This window comes from Mytilus edulis, chromosome 2 (assembly GCF_963676685.1).
Source record: "Mytilus edulis chromosome 2, xbMytEdul2.2, whole genome shotgun sequence".
NCBI lineage: Eukaryota > Metazoa > Mollusca > Bivalvia > Mytilida > Mytilidae > Mytilus > Mytilus edulis.
The window spans coordinates 101022708-101043156 of NC_092345.1; the positions used below are offsets into that span (position 1 = coordinate 101022708).

General features: G+C 32.1%; 1 protein-coding gene across 1 annotated transcript in view; it reads left to right on the forward strand.

Moving 5' to 3' along the window:
- LOC139513717 (uncharacterized) overlaps nt 1–20449 on the forward strand; it is a 52121-nt gene that overhangs the window by 27620 nt on the left and 4052 nt on the right. The window contains exons 14-19 of the mRNA XM_071302464.1: nt 822–866; nt 4872–5026; nt 14129–14330; nt 16563–16679; nt 18754–18908; nt 19178–19291. Coding sequence (XP_071158565.1) covers nt 822–866; nt 4872–5026; nt 14129–14330; nt 16563–16679; nt 18754–18908; nt 19178–19291 — 788 coding nt within the window. The remainder of the gene's footprint in view (nt 1–821; nt 867–4871; nt 5027–14128; nt 14331–16562; nt 16680–18753; nt 18909–19177; nt 19292–20449) is intronic.

A 20449-nucleotide genomic window follows, 5' to 3' on the forward strand; every position in this document is an offset into this window, starting at 1 on the left:
TGCTTGACGCGAGCATGATAAATAATTCAAAAGCAATTACGTTTTTAAACGATTTTTTTTAACCAACTCCTGTTAGATAAAGGTTATATTAAAGTAATGTTTATTGAAATATTGGATGTATTTATATGGGGACGGAGTCCCCAATAACAGTAGAAAATTCAATAAAAATAAAAAATACGGGAAAATTTCCCGAATTTTTCATTGTACTAATGAACTCAAAATCGTTCAATTTTTTTTTGTCGTTTTTTGAAATCCGGGACTGGCGCAGAACACATAACTCTACTTCCTTCTTCCGGTCTTGTTGTCGTGAGACTTTGATTAGTCTAGTAAAATATAGGAACTCAAGGAACACAATACCAATATTTCATTTTTAATCATTCTTTCTTTTATATGAATAAAGGTTAGGCCTACCTGATGCATTGCGTTTCTTTGTTTACATTGAACATGACGACATAACTTAAATAACGTCACAAGTAAAATCCCTAACAACAGAACCAAAATCGGAAACGTTACGGTATTTCCGTATCTTTTTTTTAACAAATATTTAAAATACAAAAAAAATAATTTAAACAAACTTCGTCCCCATTCACAGGTAATGCCTGCCTCATATTAAATTAGCACAATTTGTATTATATTACGAAATGAATAGTCTCCTTGTTAGGAGAAACACAAGAGTTAACACAAGCGAAAACGGATCAAGTAAAACCTTTAAAAAAAACTTTCGTTTTTTATTGTCTGCATTGTTGTATATTTTCACCTTTGTTTGGTTTCATATGAACATATAGACGAGTTTACGATAACTTTCCATTTGTTATTTACAGAATCTAAAGGAATAGGTGCTGGGGCCATAGCTGGAATAAGTGTTGGTAAGAATGATGTGTTACTCCCTTCGATAGGCTTAATTTGAAACAAGAAATATAAATAAAAAAACAAACATTAGTTTATATGTAGTGATTTATTATATTCTGGGTTTATTCTTCTGGAATTTCGTTTTCTGCCTTCCTTTAAAATTCACTGTGTATCATCGCCACCGGAAATTGGGTACTAACGAAGCGGAGAGAAATAGAAAAAAAAATAAACAAGTTAAGAATTCATTCAATTTAAAGCATTTACACTCATTTGATGAGGGTGCCGCTTAAGAAATGATTGTCTGATATATAATGCTTTAAATTATCAGGCCGATAAGTACAAAATTAATACAAGATGTTGTGTAATACTCCAAAACTTGCCACTTAGTACCGGAAAATTTCGAGGTCGATCGTCCTCTGTCGCCCCATTCTCAAGATACTGAACTGTTTTTCATTATTTTTCCAGACACGTTTTTAGATTATTATAGTGTGGCATCATATTTACTGAAATTTGTTGTCAAAAAGATGTATTTTAAAGAATATAGACCATAAAAAATAAAGTCTAGGGGACGGCAACTTGCTCGTGTTGACAAATTTACTGTATGGCAACTTGTTTTCAGCTGTACGGCAACTTGCTAATTTTAGAATAGTTATTTACCGTCATTTCAAAGAAAATAAAGTATTAAGTTCAAATATCTAAGGTTGGGGGGTACCCTTTTATATTAAACTGTTTTTGTCCTTTTCAAGGTTTTAATTTGTTTAAAACTGTTATTTGACAGATAAATTTTAAAAACTGTTAACTGTTTTCGACCCACTGTCTGTAATCGTTTTGTTAAAATTTGCAATGTTGTTAACTGTTTATTTGAAATTGAGATTCCTATTATCTGTTACTTAATACTTAAAGTGTTCCCTTTTTTTGACATTATTTTCTCTGTTAACTGATCTTAACTGTTATTTACAAGAATCATATTAAAATCTGCTGTCCATCTCTTTCTTTACGTTGCTTCCGCAAAGGAGTGACATAAACAGCATATATGTAACTGTACATGTCTTTAAAAAAATCTTTGAGTATAGTAAATCCTTGATAAAATTGAGAGTGGAAATGAGGAAAATGTCAAAAAAACAGAAGCCCGACCAAATAGAAGAAAAAAACCCAACGCAACGAGAAAATTATGCACTAGGGTGGGGTGTCAATTCACAGATAGGAAAAAAACTTAGAAATGACACTCCTAATTTTTAAACACCCTCTTTCCCTTTCTTCCTAATAAATAAGGCTTACTATTTGAGTTATGCATGTGTATATTTATGGAAAGTGAATCGTCCATAGATTTGATTTCCAATAGTAATCATGTTGAAATATAATCTTTTTTTGTTTGTTTAACCATGGCAACAATCAGCATTTATTTGATACCAAAAATTGCAAAATAGGGGGTTGAACATGTCACAAAGACCTCAAAAATTTGGTCCAAAGGAAAATTTCAATCAATAAGAGTGATACCTTTCCTGAAACCATAGACATATATCTATCAAAAGGTAAAAAAAATCATATGCATTTCTGCTGTTTTTTCCATAAAATTGAAAAGATCGAGCGTCAAATCTTTGTTGAAAAACAATACAAAATTTCTAAATCTATGGCGTTACGGATAGGAACGTATGGACGTTCAAACCGAAAAATGTCGTATAAAACATGCTAAAAACAATCTTAGTGTTCATATAAACCCACTAAGAAGGCTATATTATTATTCAACTATCTAAAAATCAATTCAATTGTACAAAAAATTTCATATTTCGAAAATTCGCCATGGCTATAATGCGAAACTACACTTGTAACTGTGTATTGATATACCTGAAGCTGTCTCCTAAGTGAGCAATCATTTAACTACAAAAAGGGGGTAGAAGTTCAATGTTTGTTTCTTGAAACATATAAATGAACCAAAATTTAAAAAATGAAATAAGACTATATACAAATGTAGCAAAGGTTACGGACTGAAGTTGGGTCATGCAGGTGCAACAAATGCGGTAGTGTTAAACATGTTTAGGGATATCTCATGCCCCTCTTTATACGTCTAACCAATGTAGTTATATCTGCCTTTTATTTGTAATGTACCCGAAACGTTAAAAGGAAAGGCCACTTCTTATCCAGCTAAAACTCTGGTCAGTCCTATGATGAAAATAATTCAGATGTATATGGAATGTTTGATAAGTTATATTGACCCAGAGTACCTGGACGGAATTGTGAAAAATAAATTACTAGTACCTTTTCAATTTGCAATTCGTAAAATAACTGAACAGTGTGGCCTGGTAGACGAGGCCGAAAAATGAGGACTATAAGGTTCTCAAATTGATGTCAAATTTTCTAGTCTAAGACTTCAGAAATGTAAAGATGGACCAAGGCTTTTTTTTATATCAGATCAGAGTTCTTAATTAGGACTTGGAGATGAAAGAGCGCTTCAACTTGTGACACCTTACATGTTTTTTTTCTGATTTATACACTGGTTTTGATGATTTAAAATAAAAATCAGTAAACCTTCGTAATTCCTTTTAATAAAATCATGTAAGCCCCCGCCATAAAAAAAAATGTTCGCGCCCTATAGTATTCACTCATTCTATCTGGGTGTTACACTTTCCTACGTCATGACGATAACCCAAGTTTGCTACGACTGATGACATAAAACATTTACTAAACAATATACATATCCAGAAGAAGCCTCCCTTTTGCTGTTTGAAGCATTTTCGATTATTCATGACATAGTCCTTTTTCTTGGAGTCAATCACTCCGTCTGCTTTTCCATTCGTTCAATTGTCTGGCCATGTGTCAATAAAAAAAATATGGTACTTGCGTGTGTCTTCTGAAAATTAGTCAGCTTTATAAAAGATTCCTTATGGAGCTTGGCATTTTTGCGACTTTATACAGTGGTTTGCAAACTTTTGAATACATTGAATATATGCACTTGCCCTTTTCATTGCTTTTGGGTTCGTTTGGAAAAAAGGGTAAATTAAAGTTGCTGTTAACTCTTATCAGCATTTAAAATTTGTTGTTAACTGTTTTTGCCAAAATCGGGGTGTTGTTAACATGTTAACGGACCCCTCCTCCTATCTAATTTTGCATTAGATAAAATGCATTAGATAGAAACACCATTTGCTTGACAGCATTTAAGATGTATACAAATGAAATTTTTCAAAAAGAAACTGACAAGAAAATTAATTCGTAATGCAATTCACGATTTGTTTCTCCTTACTTTCGATTAAAACAAAGTCTTTTCTTAATTTTGTCTGTCCGAACAGCGATTAATTTCCTCTTAAAATTATATTATATTGCAAGACGCCGTACAGACAAAAGTTGTTATTTTGCAATTCGCCGTACAACGTCCTGCAATTCGCCTTACAACAAACAAACAATATTTTTGTCCATATTCTTTAAAAAACATGTTTTTGACAACAAATTTCAGTAAATATGATGCCACACTATAATAATCTAAAAACGTGTCTGGAAAAATAATGAAAAACAGTTCAATATCTTGAGAATGGGGCGACAGAGGATGATCGACCTCGAAATTTTCCGGTACTAAGTGGCAAGTTTTGGAGTATTACTCAAAATCTTGTATCAATTTTGTACTTATCGGCCTAATAATTTAAAGAATTATATATCAGAAAATCATTTCTTAAGCGGCACCCTCATCACATGAGTGGAAATGCTTTAAATTGAATGAATTCTTAACTTGTTTACTTTATTTTTACTTTTCCCTTAAATTGCAATTCGTTTTACTCTTTTGTGTTTTTGACAAAAAGTATAAAAGATAAAGTGAAAAAAATTATCAGCAACAAAATAAACATGAAAAGATATTTAAGATAGTATAACCTAGTCTAAGATGTTGATAGTGTCAATTGCTGAAGATCCATATAGATCTAGATAGCAAGACATGTTCTTCAAAGCCTTCGGTTCAATTTAGTTTTACCTCCTTTCTATAAAAACAAATATCGTATAAAAGTCGTGACTACCATGATTGTATTTGCCTATTTCAGGATTTATCTTGCTTATCCTAATTTTCATTATCGTCCTCATCTTTTTGCACCGAACTGGACGTCTGACGAAGGCAAAGGAACAGGTTAATACCGGGTTTACCAAGATCAGAAATACTATAAAGCTTAGAGATCCGGAATCGAAATCAGGTTATAACGTGAGTAAATATTTGGAAGATTTATAGCATTAATGAGAGAATTGTTGACTTTTAAAAAACTTATAAAATACGAAAAGGTTTAAATGTCAAAGAAGACAACTTTTTTAATACATGAGAAATTACAGCAGTGTTCATAAGCTTTTTACGTGCTTAAGGTAGCACAATACAAAGATTTTTCATCCCCAATCAGACACCTTTAAACTGGTGTAATTCCACTCATCTGTCTTTAAATTTTACAAATGAAGTACCAAAAGAAAGAAGAAGGATTAATCTTTCAAATTGTGATAATTTCATTATGACATAATTATTACATAATTAATGTTATATAATAAGTTGCCATATTGTGATGTCCATACTTGAATGAATTTAGCCTCTTTGTTATTCATAGCATCCCAAAATATTTTATAGATTCTTGCACAACACAGTTTGACCTCCAAAACTGTGTCTCAGATTTTTCCTATTGTATTTCATTCTCTCATAAATCTTCAATGAAGTTTGCAACATCAATTCATAAGAGACCACCAAATTCAATAGGGTATAAAATTTGTTCTATTGATGTTTTTTGAAATCTGAGACACAGTTTTGGAGGTCAAGCTGTGTTGTACAAGAATTGTACGGGGAAAATCTTATAAAAAATCTCTTGATTCTTTTTTAAATAAATGTATGAATGTTGTAGATAAGATAATATCACATTTTGAAAATAATTTAGAAGTAAATAATAGAGTACAATACACCTATTTCCAGAATAAGAAATAAACTTTCAAAGCGGTTTGTGTTTGTACCGGCCGACAAAGCAGCCAACAATGTGGTGGTGGTATGCCGTAAATACTACAGCACTTTATCGACAGGTTGTAGGTATCCCCATGGGCACTAATTAAGCCCCTTTAATAGCAGACTTGTTTTTGTACTGTTACGAATCACAGTTTATGTCAGTTTACTCAGTAAAGACCCGTCGAAATTGCATTTAATTGATAAATTCAACAACACTTACCGTTACCTTGATGATATTTGTTCGTTAAATAATCAAGAATTTTCTCAATATACTGCTGAAAAACACAAAAATACTGAACTCCGAGGAAAATTCAAAAAGAAAAATCAAAAATCAAAAGGCAAAATCAAAAGTCCAAACACATCAAACGAATGGATAACAACTGTCATATTCCTGACTTGGTACAGGCATTTTCTAATGTAGAAAATGGTGGATTAAACCTGGTTTTATAGCTAGCTAAACCTCTCACTTGTATGACAGTCGCATCAAATTTCATTACATTGTCAACGATGCATGAACAAAACAAACCTACTCAAAGAGTAAAAATGTCAAAAATAGGGGTACAACAGTCAATATTATGTTATCATCTTAATATCACTACATAAACAACAAATGTAACAAAGTAGCACAAAAAGGCATACATCAAATTTAACATTCTCATTTTGCTTTTCTTATACGGCTGAATTTATCTATGTAAAGTCTACCCATAAATGAAAGAAGGTTTTCATTACTGGTGTAAAATTGCGCGTTTGAAATTCGCACAGGTAGACATAAAAATAATTTTGTCGTATGACGGCATACATAAATGCAGACTCACGTAAAGTAGATATAACAAAAAACAGACTTACAGTAAAAATAATAAATAAAATAATGGTGTGGTTCAAAGTATGACGGGACACATAAGTACAGTTTCACGTCAAATACGGCTGAATTTATCTATGTAAAGTCTACCCATAAATGATAGAAGGTTTTCATTACTGGTGTAAAATTGCGCGTTTGAAATTCGCACAGGTAGACATAAAAATAATTTTGTCGTATGACGGCATACATAAATGCAGACTCACGTAAAGTAGATATAACAAAAACCAGATTTAACAGTTAAAGTAATAATAATAAATAAAATAATGGTGTGGTTCAAAGTATGACGGGATACATAAGTACAGTTTCACGTCAAATGTATATCATAAAAAACAGACTAAACAGAAAAAGTAGTCTTATTGAATAAAATAGTTTAGTCATTCATAGTATGTCAAGATCCTTAGGGTAAAAGTAATATCAATAAATGAAATAATTTTGCCGTTCAAAGTATGTGGTTTTACGTAACCACAGAGTCACTTCAAATGAATATCTAAAAAAGACATATAAATGAATACTATAATACGTAATTAAGATGATAACAAACGTCAGTACGCAAAATCTATACTTCAAGACCATCTTGTATTATTTGTGAAGTTGATACGGAATATTTATCAACAAGTTCTGGGTATCTTCCGATGAACTTTTTTAGAAAAAGGACGAGACGTTCTTTGACATACCCCTGGTTCATCAATTTTCTGCTCAGACACTGGTGACGTTTTACAAAGTCTGAATAGGAGCTGCAAGCTCTTGAATACCTAATAAGTTGGGAAATGTATATTCCATATGCAGGTGAAGTTGGTATATTACTACTAAGGTGGGGGAAATTGATAATTTCAAAATTAAAATCGTCTCGTTTGTCATAGATTCTGGTACTGAGATGACTGTGTATGTCAAATTCGAGGTATAAGTCTAAAAATGAGGCAGAGGAAGCCGTGTCTGTGGTCTCTTTAATTTCTAGTTCTGGTGGGTATATTAATGGAATCCAATCAGAAAAGTTCGGATTGTTAATGGAAAGAACATCATCAATATATCTGAAAGTGAAATTAAATAACCTGGCTTCTTTGATCTTCTTGTTTTTGACAAGTGTCTGAAGAAACTCCGATTCATATGAAAATAAGAAAAGGTCGGCAAGGAGAGGCGCACAGTTCGTTCCCATAGGAATGCCGACAATTTGTTGAAAAAGTCTACCTCCAAATTCAACAAATATGTTGTCAATAAGAAACTCCAGCATACTGATCACTTGTTCCTCTGTGTAGTATGTTTTACCCTTTTGTTCCTTATTAACAAAATATGCCTTATGGTATCACAAAGTGATAAATTTATAGCGTATGCTACCATTTTTATGATGAAAAGCATTGTGAATTATTTCTTTTAGACGGGTTTTCAATTTCACATGGGGAATGGTTGTATACAAGGTTGAAAAATCAAAAGTTTTAATAGAACTAATTTCAGAAAAAGACCGAGATTTAAAATTATCCAGAAGTTCTTTAGAGTTTTTCAGAATCCACATATGGTTAATACCACTACGTGAGTAAACAGTTTCACAGTATATCTGAAGACACTCTTTAACTGCGGACAGAATTTTAGTCAATCTAATGGACAATTCTTTAGTAGAACAAGCAGATGAGCCGGCAATGTACCGTTGTTTGTACGGAATTTTGTGAAGTTTAGGTATCCAATACAAACAAGGTAAGTCCTCCGATTTGTTGTTCAATGCAATGTTCATAGAAGCCATGAAGGACTTATGATTCGCCAAAATCTCATCCTTGTCAAATGATATGTTTTTGTATGTGGGATTACCTGAGTGTTCATTTATTCCTAATTCTTTTATAAGACACTCGTAGTAATACGATTTACATACAAAGACAATATTATTTGAAGCTTTGTCCGCAGGAACAACAACATACTTATCTTGAAGAGATGATAGACATTTCATAGCCTCTTTGTCACTGAAAATGGACTTAGGTCGATCATTCACACAGTTTTTCAACTTATGAATGCGACGTTTTATCAGAGACCTGATTGTTTTGACCCATTCTGACAAAGTGTCCAGTTGCACTTCTTCTCGCTTAGCCCATGCTCTGGCGTAGTTCTCAATGGAATCCATAATTATTTTGAAGTTATGGTTCCAATTGATGTGTTGGGATTCTCTAAACTTAGGACCACTAGAAATCACCTTTCGGAGATTTTCATGTTGAATTATGTTTAGATCCCCAGTAATAACATGGCCAGAGGGGCTGTAATTGTAAGGCGAGTTGGAACAGTCACATGTCAGAGGTTTATTTAGGTATTGTTCTAAATCAAGGTCCTGTAATGCTTGTTTATAGTTAAATATTTTGGGTGCAATGGTTTTGGTGTAACTGTAGGATACAATAGGAACAGACTGATTTTGAAAATAAATAGGAATTTTAGATGTTACCTCCTTGTGATGTAGAACGTTGCTGATGTTGATTGCATCAATTCCTCTATTGTTAAAGTAAACAGGAAGGAATTTCCTCTTTTCCTCATGTAAAGGTTCCGATCTTACTGGTTTAAAGAGACGGAAAAGAGCTACATCACAAATTATACTGACAAGTCTGTATATTGGAGAAAATGTATTAGTACCTCCTTTGTCAAGTGCATAATCTCTCAAACATTTTAGAAAATTAACCGGCAGTGAAAAAAGAATAGTTCTAATGTAATGTAACCTTAACGGATGATGCAGATGAGAAAGAAGGTCATCAAAGCTTCCAGAGGCCGATCTCGATTTGTAAGACTTTTTTTACATTAGGCCGATGGTAACGTTTTTGTCCATGACTGCGTTGGTTTCGTAAGGTAGTATTAAACAAACTCATTACATTAACATCACTGCAGGCTGGACTTGACAAATTTCCTACTCCTTTGACATTATCATTGCAACCATATGCCATTGCAGTACCTAGTTCCCTTATCCAGAAATTTTCTCTATCTTTTCGGAAAGGAGTACTAAGTACTGGACTATTTGTGTGGTGATATATTTTCTCGATGATGCGTACTTTCATAGATAACGAAGGATCATGGTCCGGTTGATTAAAGTGGTTATAAAGAACCCTGAATTGCGGATCTTTATTATCAGACCGGTGTTGATTCATCCTTTTACGTAAAGTTTGTCGAGTTTCACCAACATAAAGTAGTCCACACAAAGTACATTCGATTCCATACACTACATTGTCCGTGGAACAGTCCAGAGGTTCGAAAGATTTAGTATAATACGTTTTTCCTGTTAAGTTACTGGTGAAATCAGGAGTCGTGATTAACATATCACATGTCTTACACGTGCTCCTTTTTCCTTTTTTGTGTTTACAAGAAGAAATGATAGGTGTTGATTCACTTGTAGCAGGTGTATTCAAACAGTCGAAAATATTAACGGAACATGGCTTTAATTTATGAAAAGTATCTGAATTTTTAAAGTAGTAATTACCTTCTGGCTGAACGTACGTCAAATCAGGGGTATCCCGGAGGATATTCCGTCGAACACACAAATCAAATGCTACAGTGTTCCGTGTAGCAAAAGGGGACCTTGGTAACCCGGGCGACGTCCCAGCCGGTTTGTTCTTAGTATTATTTGTATTCATCATGCATAAAGCTACCAAGTTAATGATGCCCTCGGGGAAAAATCCACCAGCAGTAAAGTTTCTTCTAGGAAGAAACTTGACATCGACTTGGTTGTAGTAAAAAGTAAAAACACAAAAATACTGAACTCCGAGGAAAATTCAAAAAGGAAAATCAAAAATCAAAAGGCAAAATCAAAAGTCCAAACACATCAAACGAATGGATAACAACTGTCATATTCCTGACTTGGTACAGGCATTTTCTAATGTAGAAAATGGTGGAATGAACCTGGTTTTATAGCTAGCTAAACCTCTCACTTGTATGACAGTCGCATCAAATTTCATTACATTGTCAACGATGCATGAACAAAACAAACCTACTCAAAGAGTAAAAATGTCAAAAATAGGGGTACAACAGTCAATATTATGTTATCATCTTAATATCACTACATAAACAACAAATGTAACAAAGTAGCACAAAAAGGCATACATCAAATTTAACATTCTCATTTTGCTTTTCTTATACGGCTGAATTTATCTATGTAAAGTCTACCCATAAATGAAAGAAGGTTTTCATTACTGGTGTAAAATTGCGCGTTTGAAATTCGCACAGGTAGACATAAAAATAATTTTGTCGTATGACGGCATACATAAATGCAGACTCACGTAAAGTAGATATAACAAAAAACAGACTTACAGTAAAAATAATAAATAAAATAATGGTGTGGTTCAAAGTATGACGGGACACATAAGTACAGTTTCACGTCAAATACGGCTGAATTTATCTATGTAAAGTCTACCCATAAATGATAGAAGGTTTTCATTACTGGTGTAAAATTGCGCGTTTGAAATTCGCACAGGTAGACATAAAAATAATTTTGTCGTATGACGGCATACATAAATGCAGACTCACGTAAAGTAGATATAACAAAAACCAGATTTAACAGTAAAAGTAATAATAATAAATAAAATAATGGTGTGGTTCAAAGTATGACGGGATACATAAGTACAGTTTCACGTCAAATGTATATCATAAAAAACAGACTAAACAGAAAAAGTAGTCTTATTGAATAAAATAGTTTAGTCATTCATAGTATGTCAAGATCCTTAGGGTAAAAGTAATATCAATAAATGAAATAATTTTGCCGTTCAAAGTATGTGGTTTTACGTAACCACAGAGTCACTTCAAATGAATATCTAAAAAAGACATATAAATGAATACTATAATACGTAATTAAGATGATAACAAACGTCAGTACGCAAAATCTATACTTCAAGACCATCTTGTATTATTTGTGAAGTTGATACGGAATATTTATCAACAAGTTCTGGGTATCTTCCGATGAACTTTTTTAGAAAAAGGACGAGACGCTCTTTGACATACCCCTGGTTCATCAATTTTCTGCTCAGACACTGGTGACGTTTTACAAAGTCTGAATAGGAGCTGCAAGCTCTTGAATACCTAATAAGTTGGGAAATGTATATTCCATATGCAGGTGAAGTTGGTATATTACTACTAAGGTGGGGGAAATTGATAATTTCAAAATTAAAATCGTCTCGTTTGTCATAGATTCTGGTACTGAGATGACTGTGTATGTCAAATTCGAGGTATAAGTCTAAAAATGAGGCAGAGGAAGCCGTGTCTGTGGTCTCTTTAATTTCTAGTTCTGGTGGGTATATTAATGGAATCCAATCAGAAAAGTTCGGATTGTTAATGGAAAGAACATCATCAATATATCTGAAAGTGAAATTAAATAACCTGGCTTCTTTGATCTTCTTGTTTTTGACAAGTGTCTGAAGGAACTCCGATTCATATGAAAATAAGAAGAGGTCGTCAAGGAGAGGCGCACAGTTCGTTCCCATAGGAATGCCGACAATTTGTTGAAAAAGTCTACCTCCAAATTCAACAAATATGTTGTCAATAAGAAACTCCAGCATACTGATCACTTGTTCCTCTGTGTAGTATGTTTTACCCTTTTGTTCCTTATTAACAAAATATGCCTTATGGTATCCCAAAGTGATAAATTTATAGCGTATGCTACCATTTTTATGATGAAAAGCATTGTGAATTATTTCTTTTAGACGGGTTTTCAATTTCACATGGGGAATGGTTGTATACAAGGTTGAAAAATCAAAAGTTTTAATAGAACTAATTTCAGAAAAAGACCGCGATTTACCCCAAGGAACTTACTTTTAATAAATCAAATTTATTCGGTAATAACCGTCCTTTCCTGGATTTAGATATTTCGGTTTTAAACGGGAAACTCCATACTAAAATTACGACAAAAGAGCCGATTTTTCATTCCGTACTGTAAATTTTCCATTTTTAGATGGTGATGGTGATGTACGGTGTTTGTATTTCACAACTTGTTCGCTATGCCCGTGTCTGTTGTGACGTTTTTCATTTTAACGAACGCAACCTATGTATTACTGGTAAATTATTAACCCAGGGATATCGTTACCATAAATTACTTAAAACCTTTACTAAATTTTTCCATACATATAAAGATTAGGTTTTGAAGTTTGGTTGTACCTGTAGAAAACTTATTTCAAACGGGATAGGACATCCTCAGTTTTACGGAAATGTTGTTAATCGTGCCCGGAAATTTAGAAATGATCCATGTAAACTTGTCGGTCCTTTAAATAAACTTATTCTAAAAGGTTACCTATTCAACACTGTAATAAGATCATTGAATATTGTTTTTATTAGTATAAATATTGATTTTGTTATCAGTAAATTAAAAGCTAACTAAATATTACTAGTATGTTATATACATATTCATTAATCTACAATCTGTCGATACCTGCAACTTGGCATTCCAAAAGGTCATGTTTTTCTCTGGCTGTTTATGACGTCTTTACACTAAATCCAGTGGATGATAGATGTGTACGGATTCATTGTTTAGTCTTAGATGCATGATTTTTTTATTAGTTGTTAGTGGCTTTGAACTAGCTGTCAGATAACTGCGAGTACTTTCAGATCTGTTCATTGTGTTTTTTTTCTTCGGGATGTATAAATACCCGGACACGTCCACTTGTATGTTTGTCCATCTGATGAGTTAAGCCTTTTTCAACTGATTTTTATAGTTCGTTCTTATGTTGTACTGTTATACCACTGTCCCAGATTAGGGAGAGGGTTTGGATCCCGCTAACATGTTTAACCCCGCCATATTATTTATGTATGTGCCTGTCCCAAGTCAGGAGCCTGTAATTCAGTGGTTGTCGTTTGTTTATGTGTTACATATTTGTTTTTTCTTTCATTTGTTTACATAAATAAGGCCGTTAGTTTTCTCGTTTGTATTGTTTTACATTGTCTTATTGGGGCCTTTTATAGCTGACTATGTGGTATGGGCTTTGCTCATTGTTGAAGGCCGTACGGTGACCTATAGTTGTTAATGTCTGTGTCATTTTTGATCTTTTGTGGATAGTTGTCTCATTGGCAATCATACCACATATTCTTTTTTATATTACACTATATACATGCGATTTGTTCTGATTGATACTTAATAGATATAGGAAGATGTGGTGTGAGTGCTAATGAGTCAACTCTCCATCCAAATAACAATTTAAAACAAAGTAAATCATTATAGGTCAATGTAACAATGTTATAATATGTTAAATGTGTATGCCAATCAGTCTAGGGAAAGTCGGTTTTTTTGTGATATAATTTTAGGCCGGTATGATTTTGTTTATAATCCAGTAAAATCCTTACAAATACAAATATAGGATTTATTTTCTCGACAAAATACGAGAGGCCACATTGCATTATATAGGTTAGTTCTGTTATTATTATTATTTTTATGTTTTAATTTGTAAGGAAGCAGTTAAACAATAATTCACAGATTTAAGTAAGTTCTTTGACATATAACAAATGAAAACAATTTGTTCTTAACTATATTTGCACAGAACCGAGCATATTCTGGAGTAAACGAGGATGAATATTATATAGAGGGTGGCGTACATATCTCAACGAGCCAAGCACCTCTATCACGAAAGTCGATATCACTGGAGTCTGAAATAACTCGTGGAAGATTTGCTATAATTTTTAAAGCTATTTATTATGGTAATAACAGAGACGCCGAGACTGTTGTTGCAAAGACCCTAAAAGGTAAGATTAATGAGGTTTGTGTTCTTTTTCACGGGTTCAACCGAACATAAAGCATTTCTTTTCTATACAAAGCTTAATAACACAAAACACAAATATACTATGGGATGTAGGTTTGCAGCATCCAGTCTTTTAATAATACATTCGGAACATAATACCAACATGTGAACAAAAAATTAGAATGGCAGGTGTTACGCAAAAAACAGTCCTTATCACATTCTCTTCCCTAGAAGTATGATCAACAGCCTGATCAATCTACAAAATATAATTACAAAAATTAGAAACAATTCACAACTACATGTAAATGAATGAATAATGTAACTTTAATTCTATAAGAATAACCTTATACGTGTAATAGACAGTACCTATAGAACAAAAATTGCTTTTTAAACAAAACAAAAAATAAATGTCAAACAGACCTGATGAATGATTCAATTCCCGCTAAAGTATGCACCCGTGCAAATTTCTACGCATAACGGTATTCGTTTAGCCTTATAACGAAAAGAAATTTAAATCTCAGAATAATAAATAGAAGACAGATTTTTTTTTTTTTTTTGTTATTCGAAAAACATCAATTTATCTTGAAGAAGGAGATCAGATATGGTTTTTGAAGAGAAAGAAAAATCGGATAAAATGTAAAGTAACATTAATAATCTGTCGCAGTATATATTCCTAAAAATAATATTTGTCTTACAATAAAAACTACAAAAAGTTCGTTCAAGTTTATTCTTTTAAAAATTAATTCAAGCTTTACCCGACAAATTACAAGCATTGTAACCAATGCCTATGATATTTTTTTACAAACCTGACAGGCTTGGTTTTGAACTTATAAGATTTTTTTTTCTGTCCATATTTACCCTTTCATTGGTCAATCATCAAAATGGAGAGCGACAACCAATGCAATGTTCCTTCAAATGTAAATATTGCACGTACATGCATATTAATCTAGTGTCTGTCTAGTCTAGTCACATTGCAGATACGTATCGATTTATCTGATAATCGCAGATTATGTATTTCAATATTTAAGACAAGTACGCTCCTTTCCTCTATAATGTGTGTTTGTTCCTTCTGAAAAAAGTGTAAACAATATATATATATATAAACGCCTAAAAAGTGTACATAACAACACCAATGATATAAAAAGGAACTATAAATGTAATTATTTATAAATATTTCGGATAACAGATATCCTTCGTCAGTCAGATTCTGATGTTAAATGAATCATCTTTAAGTCTTCATAGATTAAACTTTTACTAAATCTTGAAATTTATACAATAAAAAAGGCAAACCAAACCTAAGTTAAGACGCTTGCACCATTCTAAAAATTTGTTGAATATGACATGGGTTATATGACTAATTACATCAGAGAGTTCACATATATGCTTAAATAAAAATAATAATGTACGATGTGAACTAGCACAATTTTAAAGCTTTAACGGTGTCGATATTATGATGTTACAAGAAAGATTGCGTCAATAAGAATTCCAAATAAACAGCACTGAACGGTCTAAATTTCTAAATATTTCAGATTTGACAACTGTAGTGTAGTTACATTATATATATATATATATATATATATCAGTTGTTTTTACTGCTTTTGATTCCATATGAATATACATCTTTTACTTTCTGAGCTTAACAAAATATTTTCTGCTTTGATGGGTTATCAACGGTACCAGGCTTATGATTTTTACTGCTTTTGATTCCATATGAATATACATCTTTTACTTTCTGAGCTTAAAAAAATATTTTCTGCTTTGATGGGTTATAAACGGTACCAGGCTTATGATTTGATACGCAAGACTTTAAAAAATAGAAAAATAAATATTTGCTTGATTTTGCTTAATTTTCATTAAAAAAATATATATAATTCTGTTGTCGAAATACAATCAAACAAATTGCAAAACCACTACCTTCACCCTTGAGTGTAAACAGTGAATGAAATTAGAATTATTAATTTTTATATACTGATTTTGCTATCGGTACATATTATTGCGTGTCAGTCAGCTCATGATAGAAATTTACTGTTATTATACACATATCCTTTGGCAATATAATTGTTCCTGCGCATACACAATAACAGATTGAAGCATGGACTTAAATAGTCATGATATTTTGATGCATAAAACCTGGTTTCTCACATTAAAGAAAAAATGGTGAATACTGTTTACAGTGTATTTATTTGAGTTCGACAGCATATAATATTTTTCTAAGCCGACATTAATATAATTGTAGACCAAGCAAATGATGATGATCTTAGAAAGATGAGGACAAAAATAAATTTCTATTCAACAAAAGTTGGTCATCACAAACACGTACTAGATTTTAAAGGATTTGTTGAAGACGAAGTTCGTAAGTTTACCATTTTTAATTAGTAAATCAAAGTTAGTAAACCGAAGCATTTCAGTTAGCTTATGTGCCTTTGTACTAAACATTTAAAGGTATGTGGAACTGCAACACTTTTAACACATTTTGAGTCTTTAGAAATGGCTGGAAGACAGAATGTAGTTTAAAATGCATTGCCAATTTTGAAATGATTTACAAAGCTTTACCCATTATTTTATTTTAAAACGTCTCAAAAATATTTTACTGAACATTACCTCATATACACACATTGTTTTAATCAGTACAGCATTTACAATTCTAATATGTCGTTCTTCAAACACTTTGAGTACACACATGTGGTAAAATATGAATTAATTGTTTTGACTGTTCTGAGTGTACTCCCATTTCATACGGTCTTTTATGAATGAGCTACCCGACGTTATAGAACGATGACGTAAGAATATGAACATTTTACTGGAAACTGCACGAATATGAAACCGTATATCACCACAATGCTAAAATGAGTTGTTATGAGTTATTACCATTTTTATTTACATAAAAGAAAAAAAACTATAATTTGCATTCATCCAAACCTCCCTAAACAGGTTTTTGTAATTAGTTTAAGCATGTTTCTGGCAATAGTGCGTTTATTTACGAAAACGGTAAATATATACCTCCATAGGGCGGTTTGATCAACAGAAAGTGTAGTATTTGTCTTATCAGAATAGAAATAATTCATGGAAGCTTGAAGTTATAATGATTTGCCATTTATGCTGATATTTTACCCCTCACTGTTGCTTGTGGTAAAATATACAGCATAAAGTGCCAATCCGTGGTAAACTCAGTATGTATTCATGCCCCCATGAATTATTTCTTAAGTAAATAGAGTTTTAAATATCATTCAATTCTAATAAACATGAGCATTAAATGTTTAACTTAGCCTACAGATTGTTTTTCTTTTTTTTTTCTCATAAATATACAAACTTTATTTGACATCATTTAGAGTGCTTAGTTTTGGAACATTTTTAATATGTAATTGGCCATAGCAATAGAATTTAATTTTTGATGTAATGCGTCTTCTGATTGGCTGAAGTCGTTTTGTTTAACAGCCCATAGACACAATTCTGTCATGTGACCGTAACGTCATTCACGTTTTTTCATGATTTACGCCGGTTTAAAATCAAATTTAGTATTACATTATAAGAAATGACTGTTATATTTTTTCTGTCTATTCAAAATAACATCAAAAATGTGGTGCACACTTAATAATAACCCGCTACATTTTTTATGTTATGTCTTCATAGACATAAAAAATATTAGTCATTCCTTAAATAAATACAAATGCGCCCAACTTTTCAAAAAGTATCTACCTGAACAAATATTTATTGTAGAATTCTGTTATATTTTCGAATTTTTAAGATAGGTCATAGGTATATGTTTCTCGAGATAGAATTTCCTTATACTTTGGCAAATTAAAGATTTTACTATGCTCTTTTCACAAATATAAAGGATGGGTCACCGTGCTATTTTTTCAAGGTATGAGTCATTGAAAACTATCTTAATTTACATTAAAAAAACACATTGTGCGCATGAAAAGAAATCTATGAGATAGAATTTTGAAATAAATTGAGAGAAGATATGTTTTATTATATGTTTTTAGAAAATGAAAAGAAAAATGGTGTAACCGAACTGATTTTCTTGCTTCAAGAAAATATAAAAAAAAATCCCTATCAGTCCAGTATATTGTTTTTACTAAACAAGTTATCTCCCCTCAAATATCTTAGTTGAAATATTTTTTGAAATTGCAATAAAACTAGACTGATTGTGTACTGCGATAGTATAAGCAAAGATGGCAGTATACCATAAATCTACCTTAAATTAAGTTTTGTCTTCAGTTTCAATCAAAATATTTTTTTTTTTTCGGATTGTTAACATCTTAATCTATAAATATATTATTTGATCGTTGATAAATTTGTCATATAAAAATTGTCATAGTTACCTCGCTGGTCTCATTGACCACCATTATATAGCAAAAGTACATAAAGTCGCAAAATCAACATTCAAAAAATGATCAATTAAATTGTGTATACTAATTCCACAGGAGGGCCCTTCATGGTGCTAGAGTTTTGTGAGAATGGAAGTTTGAAGGATTACCTCAGAGATAATAAATCCAAAGTGAATGATGACATGACGGAGAGATTGTATCGGATATCATATGGAACTTGTATGGGTATGGACTATTTAGCCTCAAACGGGGTAAGTGTTTAATTTATATTACTTATCGTGACTTTCGAATGTTTAAACAAAAGTTAACATGAACCGTAAATTCTTTATAAATGTGATGAATATGGTACCACTAACTAACTAAGTCTTTTCTACAAACACGTAAATGGTTTCAGAAGAATTTCTTTCTTAGAGATTATTAAGGGCTGTATCAATACGCAACTGCTCATATACTGAATAAAATATAAAATGTTAGATGGGTTTCATTTGTCTGACGGTAGTATATTATTTATGTCATCTAGATTGTCCACAGAAGACTTGCAGCAAGAAATATTCTTCTTAACTTCTTATTAGAACCAAAAATAACAGGATTTGGACCAGACCCAGACGCTGACAAGGATAACGACGATACAGGTGTAAGTACATTTAATTGTTAACATACTAAAGGACAAAAGAAAATCTCATTCAGTACTTGTAGCCTGATTTTGAAATAGCAGGGTTAACTCTTTTTAATTAGGAACACAGCACACAGGAATAACATAATTGAATACGGAAGACAAAACTCCAAACGATAAGTAGAATAGATGAAAAGTTTAAAAATTATTGTTAATTAATATTTTCCGCTTTTTATTAGCCCTGTATATGTCGTGTACAAGTTGCTATTTTGTACAGGTTATAACATGTATAAAAATATTGTACATGTTATAACTTGTATAATGCGAAAATACAAAGTATAACATGTACAAAAATACGTCTTACATGTTATAACCTGTACAAAATCTTCCTTGAAAATGGTTTTTAACTTGTACAAATTTGAAAAATAAAGATATTATGTTTCTATTATTGCAACAGAAAATTTAGTCCTAAGTCAGTTTTGTGAAACTGGCCTCAGATTCATAGTTTTTATAACTTCTTTATACAATTTAAAACACACGTGCAGTCAACAAACACTATTCAGTATTCTTATATGATGAATTATAATTGTGTGTGTCCACTTTGAATGCAATAGTAAAATATTTTCATTCTAGTTGACAATAAAAGACGCAAGAGGATAGCCAATACAATACCCTGATTTCAAAGTAGAGAATATATCTTTAAAACATCAAAATGACATTCGCCTCATGCAATGATCTTAAAGTTATCAAGAATATATAAATTTGATGTAAAAATTTACAAAAGTCATGCTGAAGGCCAAAAAAGTTGAAGAGTAGATTCAAAGATATTTATAATGATGTTTCAGGGCCGTAACTGGGGTTCGAATTCAATGGAGGCAGGGGTTTGGGGGCCGCCGATTGAGGCCCCGATTTTTTTCTCTCTCAGTCAATGGCTAAAACTGACCCGTTTCCCTTCGATTTCCTTACTTTAAGAAACGTCAGTTTTGCTTGAACCTGGAAGAAATTTTTATGCAAAACAAGCTGAGATTGCTGTTCGGGGTGAGCCAAGGCTCCGTCTTGAAGGCCGTACTTTGACCTATAATTATTAACATTAAAATTCATCGTGGCCGCCGATTTTTCTCTCTTAGTAAATATTACAATATTGTTGAAAGCTGAACAGACATGTTAATAACTACAACC